The sequence below is a fragment of the Pleurodeles waltl genome, chromosome 4_1 (genome assembly GCF_031143425.1).
Source record: "Pleurodeles waltl isolate 20211129_DDA chromosome 4_1, aPleWal1.hap1.20221129, whole genome shotgun sequence".
Lineage (NCBI taxonomy): Eukaryota > Metazoa > Chordata > Amphibia > Caudata > Salamandridae > Pleurodeles > Pleurodeles waltl.
Genome location: NC_090442.1, coordinates 433,263,631 through 433,276,648, shown reverse-complemented (window position 1 = coordinate 433,276,648; position 13,018 = coordinate 433,263,631). Strand labels below are relative to the sequence as shown.

The window sequence follows — 13,018 nt, the reverse complement described above, 5'->3', positions numbered from 1 at the left end:
TTGGAAACCTTCACATGTTATATACAGTGTTTCTCCATTGTAGATACCATAGACAACACACATGCCATGTGCTAAACACAAAAATCTATCAATAGAAAACAAGAAATTCAGTCTGATCGGGTGAACTCAAAATATCTCCCCATCTGTATCTCCAGATCAAATGTGTTGGGGCCAAGAACATCATTTGGCTCTCTAATACAAAGTGTACATGGCTGGATTTACTTTTTGTAGCTACTGAAGAGTATTGCTAAACTTTTATACAAATGTATATAAATTACCTTAACATAATTATGTTTTATACAGGGAATATTGCACTGATTTAAAAGTGTCAGACAACAACACTGAGTTTCTAGAACGATTCAATGAGTTCATTGATCTGAAAACACCAAACAGCCCAACTTGTAAGTATAATATTATCCAATTACTTTCAGTTTGTCTTGCTACTATAATTTTTTGAAAAATATTTTTGCATTGATTGCTACATCATCATTGATTGGCATTAAGGGTCATACGCTATTTTAAATGACATTCTTGCACTTCAAGTGGAGACATTAGTTTTATTTCAGTGGGCTTTGTATAAAGAACAGAAAAACACTTTTTGGTTGCAAACACAGCCTGAAATCTTCATTCTTTACATGCCCACACCCATACAGTATTGTGATTAAAGAAATAGATTGAATCAATCTGCAACATTTTAAATCCTATAAAAGTCATAGGATGGATGTGTGGATGACATTCCCTGTGCAGGAAATTAAAATGAAAGTTCAATAATATTTTAGATTAGTATTAATATAGTAACAGCGTCTAAACCATACAAGAACCGAGTCATCCTATAAGTAGTTGCTAAAGGAATTAAATATGTATTTAGTTGTTTGTTGAACATTATCATTCCTCCTCACACATTCGTCTGAGCACAGCACCTAGAAAAAGTGATTGTATCTGGCACTGTAACAAAGAAGAAATTGAAAAATACCAATACTGTAAATCAGATTATGTTAAGTAGCACCCATGGTTGGTGTTAAAAAGTAGCCTTTCGTCTGTGTTGTATCCTTGGCCAAGTATGTCTTTGAGTTTTAGTTCCATTCCTCTGAAGGGTATTGACATATTCCACAACATTGTGAATTTTAGTTTTTTTAACTAAGCATGCTGGGTTCCATCAGTGAACAGTTAGAGAGGTGAGGACCCACACACATCAATTACAGTAGAAATGTCTTTAATTAATATTCCATAAATTCAGTTGAAGGCGAAGAACACAAAGACATGTCGAGTGATAAGAAATGTATTTAAGGTAGGTCCAAAAAGTTCACGAATACATGGGGTTGAGTGAGAACAGCCTTTACAGCAGAAATTTCTTTGATTGATATTCCATAAGTCCAATTGAAAGCAATGGACATAAAGATACGTCGAGTGATAAGAAATGTACTAAGGTAGATCCAATAAATACACAATACATAGGATCGAATGAGAACAGCCCACACGTGTTTCGCCCCCTATGGTTATTTCACCTGGGGATTTTTCAAGGCTGAAAACGAAAATTAAGACAAAATACAATAAGGTCACTAGTAGACCTGTGAACTCTCATTTATTTTAAATAGTGAAAGTCTGAACATGCAAGATGGTCATGCAAGTCATTGGTCATAGCAAAAAAGTCCACTGGATTAAACCCAGAAAGAGAGATAGATTTGAAACAGAATGTGAAAATACACAGGCTCCCATATGTATTTAAACCTCTTAATGTTGCAAGAGTACACTTCAAAAGCACTCCGGTTTCTGTAATTTGGCTTAAATTATTATAATGCCATTTGAATAGAATGCTGATTGTTCACTTCCTATGAGGGACTAAACTGCCTAAGATTTTAAGCTTGGGGCGACCTTTGACATTTGATTTCTTGAAGCGACATCGATCAGATTAGAAGGGTATCTTGTATGTATCAAGTTCTGAGAGAGAAAGGATCTGCCTGGTGTCTGCAGCGTTGTGGCTTGCATACATGTCAGCAAAATGGATTTCCTAGAATTTCTTAAACAGGCTAGTTTAAATATTTTTCTAGTATTCAAAGCTTGGAAATTATGTTGATGGGATAGGTGGTGCAGGGACTCATCCAGATGTGTTATAGCTATCCTTCACTGTTCCCCTGTACATAGATTCCTGGTAGCATACTGTGTGAGCTGTCTTAATGTGCCTTGCTAGTGAATTTATTTACTTTAGTAACTCATTTTGCATCTCATAGGGTCTGAATTGTGTGTGTGGTGGTTGGTTTGTGAAAGTCTGCATATGAAATAAGCTTTATTTTGCCCATGTGTTAGAAATGGGGTCTCTAGCGTAAGTGGTTTGCACTCTGTACAAGTACGAATCCTCACTCTAGTCAGGGTAAGGGAACCACACAGCTAAGATTACCCATGCCCACCCCTTGGTAGCTTGGCACTCGCACTCAGGATTATCTCAGAGGCAATGTGTAAAATATGTGTACACACACACACACAGTAACACAGTGAAAACACCACAAATGTACTGCACACCAGTTTAGAAATAATAACCAATATTTATCTGAATGAAACAAGACCAAAAGAACAAAAATCCCACATACACTAGCAAAAATACCCATTTTCAAAGATTAAATCTTAGTGTAGTGCTTAGAAAAACAATAGGTCCAACTGGGGCTATCACAACATCTTTTCGGAGTTGTTCCCAACAGTCCGACGCCACTTGTGAGGGAGTGCAGGCCGATCACAAAGTCACACAGACCCTAGGTACAGTATCTTGGAAAATAAGGAAACAAAGACATTGCAGGAAGTCGGGAAGGAGAGGCGTCTCTGGAGCAGGTGCGGCATCGGTTTCTTAGTGCTACTGGGGAGTTGAGGCATTGGTTCCTTATTGGTAGGCAGGGGAGGTGAGGCGTTGGTTCCTTATGGTTGCAAGGGAGGTGATGAGCGTGGAAAGCGAGGCGTTCCTTACGACAGGGCTGAGTCACTGAATCCAGAAGATCAAGATGCAAGGCGTCATCTTTGCGGTGTCGCGCTCACACCATGGGCCACAGGTGCTGCAGTGGAGTGGGGTGTCACAGATGTCATGACACGGCACTCAGGACTTCAGAGTCCCTGCGGCGGCATCGGCCTGCAGCGTCAGTTCTGAAGTTGCTCTGGAGTCGTTGTGCTTGTTTCTCATTTGCTACACCAGAACTCACTCGCAAGGGCCCAGGAACTGGATTTGTCACCACTTGGCAAGTCAGGATTCTCAGCAAGAGAACCCAGGTCCTGGCAGATGAAGTCTTTGATGTCCCTGAGACTTCTTAACAGGAGGCAAGCTCAGCCCAAGCCCTTGGAAAACCTTGGGAAGCAGGATGTAGAAAGCAAAGTACGGTCCTTTTCCCACCAGGACAGAAGCAGCAAGCAGCAGGCCAGCACCGCAAAGCAACAGGAAGAGTGGCAGTCCCTCCTGCAGCATCCAGCTCTTTTTCCTGGCAGAATGTCCACAGTCCAGAAGGATTTTAAATTTGGGGTCATAGGTCCAGTACTTATACCCATTTGTGCCTTTGAAGTGGGCAAACTTCAAAGAAAAGCCCTTGTAGTACACAAGACCCTGCCTTTCCTGCCCTGTCCCAGGCACACTCCAGAAGGTTGGAGACTGCTGTGTGTAAGGACAGGCACAGCCATATTCAGGTGCAAGTGTCTGCTTCTCCCATTACTCTAGCTCAGGAAGACCCATCCAGATATGCAGGGCACACCTCAGCTCCCTTTGTGTGACGGTCTAGAGTGAATTCACAAACAGCCCAACTATAATCCTGACCCAGATGTGTATGCCACAGTCAGGCAGAGGCCCAAAATGGTTACGCAAGAAAATGCCCACTTTCTAAAAGTGTCATTTTCAAACTTACAATTTAAAAAACAACTTCAACAAAAAATGGATTTTTAAATTGTGAGTTCCAAGACCCCCCAAACTCCATATCTTTATCTGCTCCCAATGGGAAATTACACTTAAAAGATATCTCATGGCAATACCCATGTTGCCCTGTGGGAGAGATAGTCCTTGCAATAGTGAAGAACGAATTTAGCAGTATTCACTATCAGGACATGTAAAACACACCAGTACATATTACATATCCTACCTGTTAAATACACAGCGCCCTTTCCATAGGGCTACCTTGGGCCTACCTTAAGGGTGACTTACATGTAATAAAAGGAAAGGTTTGGATCTGGCAAATGAATACACTCGCCAGGGCTAAATGTCAGTTTAAAACTGCACTGCACACCCAGGCACTTCAATGGCAGACCTGATACATGTTGGCAGGGCTACTCATGTGGGTGGCACAATCCATGATGCAGACCCTGTGCACACTTGGTGCTGTATACTAAGGACTTACTTGTAAATCAAATATGCCAATCATGGGTAAACCAATCACCAATACTATATAGACAGAGAGCACTTGCACTTAAGCACTGGTCAGCTGTTGCAAAGTGCCCAGAGTCCTAAAGCCAGAAAAAAAACTAAATGCAGCACTCAGTCAAAAATAGGTCAGAGGCAAAAGGCATAGGGATAATCCTGCAAAAATGACAACTTTCAACACCAAGCTTAGAAGACATTGACACAGTAGCTACTCTGTTTACACTGGGCAGGCAACATCACAGATTGTGATTGTGGTGTCTAGCAAGTCATTTTTACTTTTGGTTTAATATGTGTGATTGTCAGCTTTCCAACGAATTGAGCACTAGAAATAGGGCATTAGCTGTCACACCATGTTAGTGCTGTGTCTAATTATTGGTACTGTCAGATTTTTTTTTTTTTTTAAACAGGCCAATTTAATAAGTAATGTTGTTAAATTATGATCATCAAATATATGAAAAGTATTTAAAATCTGCTAATTCTCATTGGCACTTACTTTAAAATGCACTTATTTGTTCAGACAGGAGTTCGCAGAAAAGGAATCAGAGAAAGCTCTTAATGTATTTTAGAAATACGAGCTTGGCAACGTGTTAATGTAGGGAGATAACTTACAAATTAATGCAGATTGGCACCATCATAAACATAAATTTTACACTTTTAGAAAATCTCCGTCCATCCTTACTTGTATGCCTTCGTGCTAGAGCATAGCTCATATGTAAGGCCAGGTGGTCCATGCAGTGATAACTTCAGCCAGTTATCATGTTTTACCGAACATAGCTGTGCGGTCCGTTTTTTTTAAAATGCCTTTTGACCAAAAAATCCAGGAATTATTTCTGCAGGTGTCAGACATTACAAGGAGCACTTTCTAGCTCTGCAGTCCTGCATATTTTTTAGCTGTGTTTGCCTGTTTGTCTTCTCGTGTATGTAGTCTGTGAACGGTGCTTCATGAGGGTCTGCATGCGTACTGTCACTGTACAAGAGTACATTTATGAGTGTAGACTATGTTCAGTGTCTGCATGGAGAACTATACTGATTGTTGGACTAACTTCTAAATTTATGCAAACAAATGTGTCTCCGGTATTTATTAAAACACAAAAGAGCAAGTTACTAGCTAAAATGCAAAAATACTAATTTCTAAACAATTGTCATCCTAATGTGGATAATCAATAGTTTAATGGCAAGTATAAACCAAAAACAACTCTGATAAAGCAAAATAGAGCCAGTACCATGGTTGACAAAGAACTGCAGAATGAGTAAACCGGCATAGACAGCGTGGCTGATGGAGAGATGACTGCCATATTATTATGCTAGTATGGATACAACAAAATAGAGCCGGTCCTACAGCTAGCTAGGATTATGCAATATGAATAATGTCTGTCACTCTATAAAATACCCTTACTATGAATAAAAATTACTTGTGCATATAATCATAAAAATGTCACTCATTTTGTATTCAGTTGTGGATTGGCTGGATTGAGACTTCTTATTATTGCTTCTCTGCACATACCAATATCACAAGCCTTAAAGCCTTTTTTTTAATAATGTTATGCAAGCCTTATGCAGATAGGGACATATACATATTAGATGTATGAAGTCCTCTTGTTCTGACCGCAAAATCTACATGAAACACCTCCACTATATTGCCAAGATGGTTGATCAGCCAATGTTGGAAAATGGCCGAATCCTATGGGCATCGATTTTCTTTTCATGTATGTCGGAAAAGTCAAACACAGGTACGATGCCGGCTTCAAGCTTTTATAATAATTGAGCACCATCCCTACAGGTATCCCTTCAAGTCATTCTTAGAATGTTTTTGTAGGAAAATCCCAACATCTGAGAGTAACAGCGTCTAACACAGGATGTGAAATGAGTGCACCCATTTTTCACGTGGTTTTAGTTCAATGTAGGGCTGGGAGTGAGTTCATTTACATTATTTACTTTTGTTTGCTTGATGCACATAATATGCGATTATGCATTGCTAAATTCATGCACGCATTGGCTCACCTTTAAGTACATTGGTAGTCATAAAAAATATAATGTTTATAGGACAGATGGGCAGAACGATGTGCACACTTAACGTTTCTCATTGATTGTGCAGAAAGGTTTACTGTTTTATTTCACTATATGTGTATTATATATTTTTACTGTACACATTTATGGCACTAGTTGCCGAAATAAAGATACATTGACTTGATTTGAAATGCAGTTTACTAGGCCACATAAATACTTTTGCGAATAAAATCCCATTCTTGTTTCATCAAATCATTTATAGGGGGATTATAAGATCAGTAATGTGATTTGCTCATGCCGAAGGCCCAAGAACATGATAGAGTTTTTGTACAAGCAAATCTAGTTGCAGGGTGTGCATTTGTATCTTCCTGGGTGGGCACACCAAAAATGTTATTTAAAATGCCCAAACTTGTGGATTCGTTGTTATTAACCAAAACATTTGCAGTAGGTGTGCACCCTAAAAATGAGACATCAACTTTTTTTTAACTAGGGAACGAAAGCAGACGTTTTATTTTCTAACTAACTTGTAATTTTCTATGGACTCTAAGTCTAAGGAGCAGGCTGATAATTGAGTAACTATATTGATCACTGAAAAAAGCACAAAAAAAAAGCAACACATATTTGCATTGCACATATCATATTGTTACATTTCCGTATTCCATAATTGTCACTCCTTCAGCGTCTTGCCAGTGGTAATAGGCGCTGTATAAATGCAATTACAGTACAACAGAATATTGGGAATCCTCCACAAACGGTTCCTCGTGACTGCAGACATTCTTTTCTGAATTGTTAAAAAGTCAAAATGTTCTACAAGCTTTGGAATAGACCTGCAAGTGCAAATATTTTACTTTTTTCATAGAATCATTCTGATTGAGACATAATTTGTGAACTCTAATCCCACCTCAAGGACGAGAAGCAAGACAGGCTGCAGTTCGCTGTACAATGGAGGGTGGTGACGAAAAAATGGGCCTCTGTAATAGTATGAGCCACATTTTACAGTCGCTTGTGCTGAGCGTTTGCGCTGCCTAATAAAATGGCCCACTGCTAATTATTTTTATGATCTGTACATGCACAGAATATTCACTTAGCTCACATTTAAAAAGTAAGTTTTGCATGAGAGAATTAGAAATAAGATCCATACTTTGCTAATGACCTAACTATTACTTCAACCAGGTACCTATTATAAGCAGTATTTTGCGGTTTGCTTTAATCCGCTATACTAATTAGCATAACGATGAAATCTGGATGCAGGTTATTCCACTGGGAGTTCTGCATTAATCTGAGTTTATTGCTGTAGAATGTTTCAGGAAATCATGTTGACAATCAAGATGTGTTCGTATTATGAAGAACCAATGAATGATTCACTTAGATAGAGGTGTTGGTTTCAGTTCACAAAATGGAACGGCTAGGATTAAATGAATTGTGTGCTGTGCACAGTAATTATTTTTTAGAGAGACCAAACTCCGTTATTGTTTGGCATTTTATGTTCGAGATATACGTATCTATTTGGTTTGATGTTCTCGGTCCTCTAGCTGCTAAAATAGATCACCAGTCTACTGTGTTAATTAGGTATTGCATCTGAGCAGTTTCACGTAGATTTGCAAAGTATTGATAAAAGACAGTTGAAGAACAAGCATTGGCAAAGCACTGTATCAACTTTAAACGGTTGAGCTAGTGGCTTTGCAAAAAACACATGTACGGGCTTAACTGACGATCTCGGAATGCCTTTTCTAAATAAAGAAACCCAGTCCCGGATGACCAGTGAAGCACACATATGTGTAGCAATGCATGTTTGTTTCCTGTTGCATATCTTGTGATGCAGGTGTTCATTTCTAGGTTTCGCCTACACGCGCTTGCGCACTTCTTGTGAAATCTATTGTTAATAATAAAAAACTTAAAAGGGGCTTAGAACGAACCCCTTACTTTCCTGAACTTACCATTGGCTTAGTCCAACCTTTCTCTGATTTGCATGCTTCTGATTGGCCAGCACATCATCTGCACATTGTCCTGCTTCACTTCCTGTTGTCTTCTTCATCTTCTTTGCCATCGGGTTGCCTCTGGACCAAGTACTCCTCCTGGTCACTTCCCATTGGACACTGGCTAATGTCCTTCCTCTCGGGCTATGATGCTGAAGGTACTGCATGCCGCCTTCATGACATCTTTCTTCTCTGCCGTCTCCTTTTTTCGCTGTTATCCTCGGTCTTCTTTCTTCTCTGCTGTCTTCTTTCTTCACTGCTGTCTTCTTTCTTTGCTGCCGTCTTCTTTCGCCACAGAGCGTGACCCAGCATCCTGCTTATGGGCACCGCGAGCTGTGTTGGCACTTCTGTCTGCCAGTCTGCGTGGGAGCTGCGGTGTGGAATTTTATGAACTAATTGGTAACTCAAAGATGTGCCCTGAACTCTTTCAGTCCCACCACTTCTTCGACTTTGTCTGTCACCTCTCTGTTAATTGTATACATATGTTGCTTCCCCGAAAACACTGCACAATAAGTGCATTATTTTTCGAGGTGGACACATACCGGAGTACACACCTACAATTTAAGAGGCTGAGAGCAAAGGTCATGTATAGTGCGTGAACCACAACTTTGGCCTGGGAGCTTTCCACAAGACTGGGAACTAAAGCCCATGGACTCTGTGTGGTCAGGGGCATGAGTGGACAAATCCGTGAAGCATCGTTGGCTTGGCTGAGGCTTGGCCTTCTGTAAGAGTAGGAATGATGGAAGGTGCTGCACTATACAAGCCCTGCTGAAATTAATGCCCCTAGTACCTGCGCACCTGGGAACCAATGTAAACAAAGAATAAAAAACACATTTCGACCCAATGTCAGAGGGCCAGGGGTTCCAACTTTGTGTCATATTTCACACACACACACACACACACTCAACCTCCCCTCTCTTGCTGTGTGCGCTGCATGCTCAGAGCACTCTCTCATTCCAGACAGGATAAATAGCAAGAAGTACCAGTGATAGCAGCTTTTAAACACCACACCTAGCACCTAGAGGCAGTGTATCCCAGAGGTCAATCGCCCATGGGTGTTTATCACTCACATACCGAAAGCCTCTTCCTTCCTTTAGTGTCAGGTTTTTCAGTGCCGCTCACTGGGGTGGGCGATGAGTGAAGCCAGGCATGCTGCTCTCTTAAGATGCATCATGGACACAGGGCTCGCCTCTCAACAGCAGGTGAACCACTGAAGTGTTTGTGGTAAAATGTGTGTTGCCAGTTTACGACTAGAGCAGTGTTAAATGCTGGGTGGGTGTTCTTGGGAGGGAGGGCGATCCTCTCATTAAACGTGCTCCACGTGGAAGGTGTTCCCCCTATGTAATAAGGGTGAATATGCAATGAGCTTCCCCTTTTGTCTTTGGTTTTCCTAAGTAGTTTAGCCGTAGCTGCTGAGCCGGTGTGCTTCAAAGTGAACACAGAATTGAAGGGACTGCATGGGTGGCTCTGGCCTCTTGGGATAGGCTTCACGGCAGCTTTCTCCATCTCAGCCCCATAGGCCGCTCATTACATAATGGATTCCTGCTCATACTGCACGGGGAGCAGATGAAATGATACACAAACTAAACCACTGATTCCCAACCTTTTGACTTTTGTGAATCCCCACTTTATCATTACTGGAACCCGGTGACCCCAACTGAATAATTATTAGAATCCAGGGACCCCCCACTAAGTCAGTACTGAAAGCTGGGGAGCTAATCTGTTAATATTTAATTTTCTAAGGAGTCACGGACCCCCTGAGAAAGCTTCACAGGCCCCCAGGGGACCCCGGACCACAGGTTGGGAACCACTGCACTAAACAATGTTAACATCTATATCGGAATACCACGCTCTCTCCTTTTTATGTTGAACGGGGAAAAAGTCATTTTCAGGGAAGATGTAAGCATCCATACATTTTGCCAGCAGATCTGTTTTTACTGTATGCCCTTAGTGAAAAATCCTGTCTCTTTTACTGACAGTTGGCATATGTGACTAGAGTGACACTGGGTTCACTATTCCAGCATTTCTTCTAGACAAAAGAAATGCTCCTGGAGTGGCCAATAATGCCCTGTAGTTATGAGCCAGGTAGCAGTGTTGTTTGATATCACAATTTAGAGTCTGTAGCAGTTGCCCCAATCAACCCCCAATAAACTCCACTTCTGACTTCTATCGTATGCATAACACCAGGGCTAAATTCAAACCGTGCCTCATCTCAGGCAACTCCTCCTGTTCTTGCTTTGACGGTTCCACCCTCTCGCTTCCATCTCAACCCCAGGAACTGGAATGCTCTCTTCCCGTTAACACAAACAGTGAGAGCAGTGCTCCCCTCAGAAGAACCTCAAGAACCCTGGGTTTAAAAGGCAGCACCACTGAAGGCCTCTTGGCCGACTGATGGTACCTCTACTTCAGTAACACCGTCAAAGCTGACTCACCTCTAACCCCTCTGAGGAGCATACTAGGAAAACCACTGTTAAGAGAAACATTTTTGAGGAACGCCAAATAAAGATGTATAGTTATTGCTATCATACTTATTTTATTTTTGCAGTTTTGTGTAATCCAAACTCAGCCCAAGTGCATCGAAGCTCTTTCCTTCAGCAACCAATACATTACGCAATGTCAGATTCATTTTTTAGTTTTTAGCCATGGGAAGGTAAGGTGTGTTTTTCATCATCACAGCATTTTGATTCGACGCTGGGACTCTGACCTAGATTCCCATTTCTAAAGTTGGCTACTCTGGCTGGAATACTACACCCTACCAAGGGTTCCTGGTAGTTAATTATTCCTTTGTCTATGCATGGAATGCCAGCAGATTCCACCTGCACTTATTTTTTTTGCTAATGGCTTTTGTAATTTACTGGTTTCATAAATAATGGCTTTATTGTAATTATAAAATGTAGGCCCTTAATGGTGGCTTACTTATTTTAACTGCTGTCCACTGTGTAAAAAAAAAAACATTGACAAAGGCAAATATCAATAGATACTGCGAACCAAGGCGGAGAGCATTGGAGAATGAAAAGACAAAATAGGGGGGGGGATAAAGTGAAAAATGCAGGGAAAGGTATGAAGTTCCATGCTCGACAGTAACTAAAAAAGAGCTTCTTCATATATGCAGTGGAAGGATACAAGTAATCAAATCACAACACTGTGAGATTAAAATGTTCCTAGAGGGGACAAAAACAAGAAAAGGATTGAATGTCTTCAAATTTGGAACAAACACTTAAGATTTATCTCAAAGCAATCCAACCAAGAGAAAAGGGCTGAACCAAAGCCCACTCTAAATAAAAGTTATGCATTGTAGCTGTCCATAGGTGAGCCTAAAAAGTTTAGCATGGAAAGCATTAACATAGACAGAATGGCTCTTCCATACAGGTGCAGACTACAGGGAACCTTTTCTGAGAATAAAGAAGTTACTTGCAGTCATAGATATTAAGTAAATATTCCCTACTTTACATTTAGTTGTGATTAGCAGTTGGGTGGAGTGGATACTTACATATGCATCCATGAGGCCATCATTGTTTAGGAAATCCCTCTGCGCTGGGCTGTTGTTTTTAGTCCGGTAAGAAAGTATGCTGGAGTAGAAAGCAGAAAGATGGTGAGTAGTAGTTTCTGTTGGACATGGTCATGGGAAAGAGTAACAGTGTTTGGCTGGCCTCACTTTAGAAGTGCATTAGGACTCAGACAGCACAATAAATAGAATGAAAGTAATGTGCTGTCTTCCAGATAGCTGTTCATTGGGTTCAGAAGGCCAAACTTGAAACCCATTGATTCACATTGACACTCTCTGATAATAGCTGGTCTATTTAGGGTGGTTCCAGCAATAACCATGCTGCATGCATAACGCGGTCATGAATTGCATGCTGTGAAGAGGCAGGCTGGGGCATTTCCATTTACCTTGGATTCAAACCCATGCACAAGGCAGAGGAAGTACTGCATTATGCCCAGGTCCACTTACATAGGAATGAGACTTTCTGAAAAAAGAAGTGGTGTTGAGGGGTGTACAGAGCCCACAGAAAATCTGCATTGAGGCCCAGCATGCTATCTCCCTGCCAACCCATGTGTAATAGGCTGTGCTGCTTTAGAACAGCAGTAGCCTTACAAGCACTGACCAGTCAGAACAAGCATTCGTAAATGCATTATGTTTCGCCTATGCGATTAATATTATTTGCGTTTGATTTGAGTGGGTGCTGAAAACGAAAGAAAATATTTTAAAATGAACAGCCTCCAACTGTAACTTTCCATTTGCTTTTCAAAAGCACCCCCTTGAAAGTGAATGAAATATTATGTGAAAGAAATGGTAGACTTAAATCTTTATAGCTCTATACCCTGTCCAAAAGAAAGAGCTTTATGCCGTTGCGGTAAGATGTGGCCGGAGAGCTGTGGAACTGTAGGGGGTGTTCCGCGCTGTGCAGTAAACTGCTTCACTGGATGTAAGTACGAATGGAATAGGGCTGGAGTTCCCCGTTTGGTACACTCTCTTTGCATAGACACATGACACACACAAAAGACACGCCTACAAAGAACAGTTACAGTAAAACGCAATCACAAATGTATAATACAAACGAGATACTCACATCAAAACATTACCCGGGCAGCGTCTTTATTAAGTCTATACTCTAGGGAGCTGTGCACAGTGAAGCGTTTAATCTAAACATGG

At 41.0% G+C, this 13,018-nt stretch overlaps 1 protein-coding gene across 12 annotated transcripts in view; it reads left to right on the top strand.

Moving 5' to 3' along the window:
• CACNA2D1 (calcium voltage-gated channel auxiliary subunit alpha2delta 1) overlaps window positions 1–13,018 on the top strand; it is a 1,459,114-nt gene that overhangs the window by 1,325,137 nt on the left and 120,959 nt on the right. For all 12 annotated transcript variants that reach the window (XM_069228696.1, XM_069228697.1, XM_069228694.1 and 9 more), the window contains one exon: window positions 304–401. In XM_069228696.1, coding sequence (XP_069084797.1) covers window positions 304–401 — 98 coding nt within the window. The remainder of the gene's footprint in view (window positions 1–303; window positions 402–13,018) is intronic.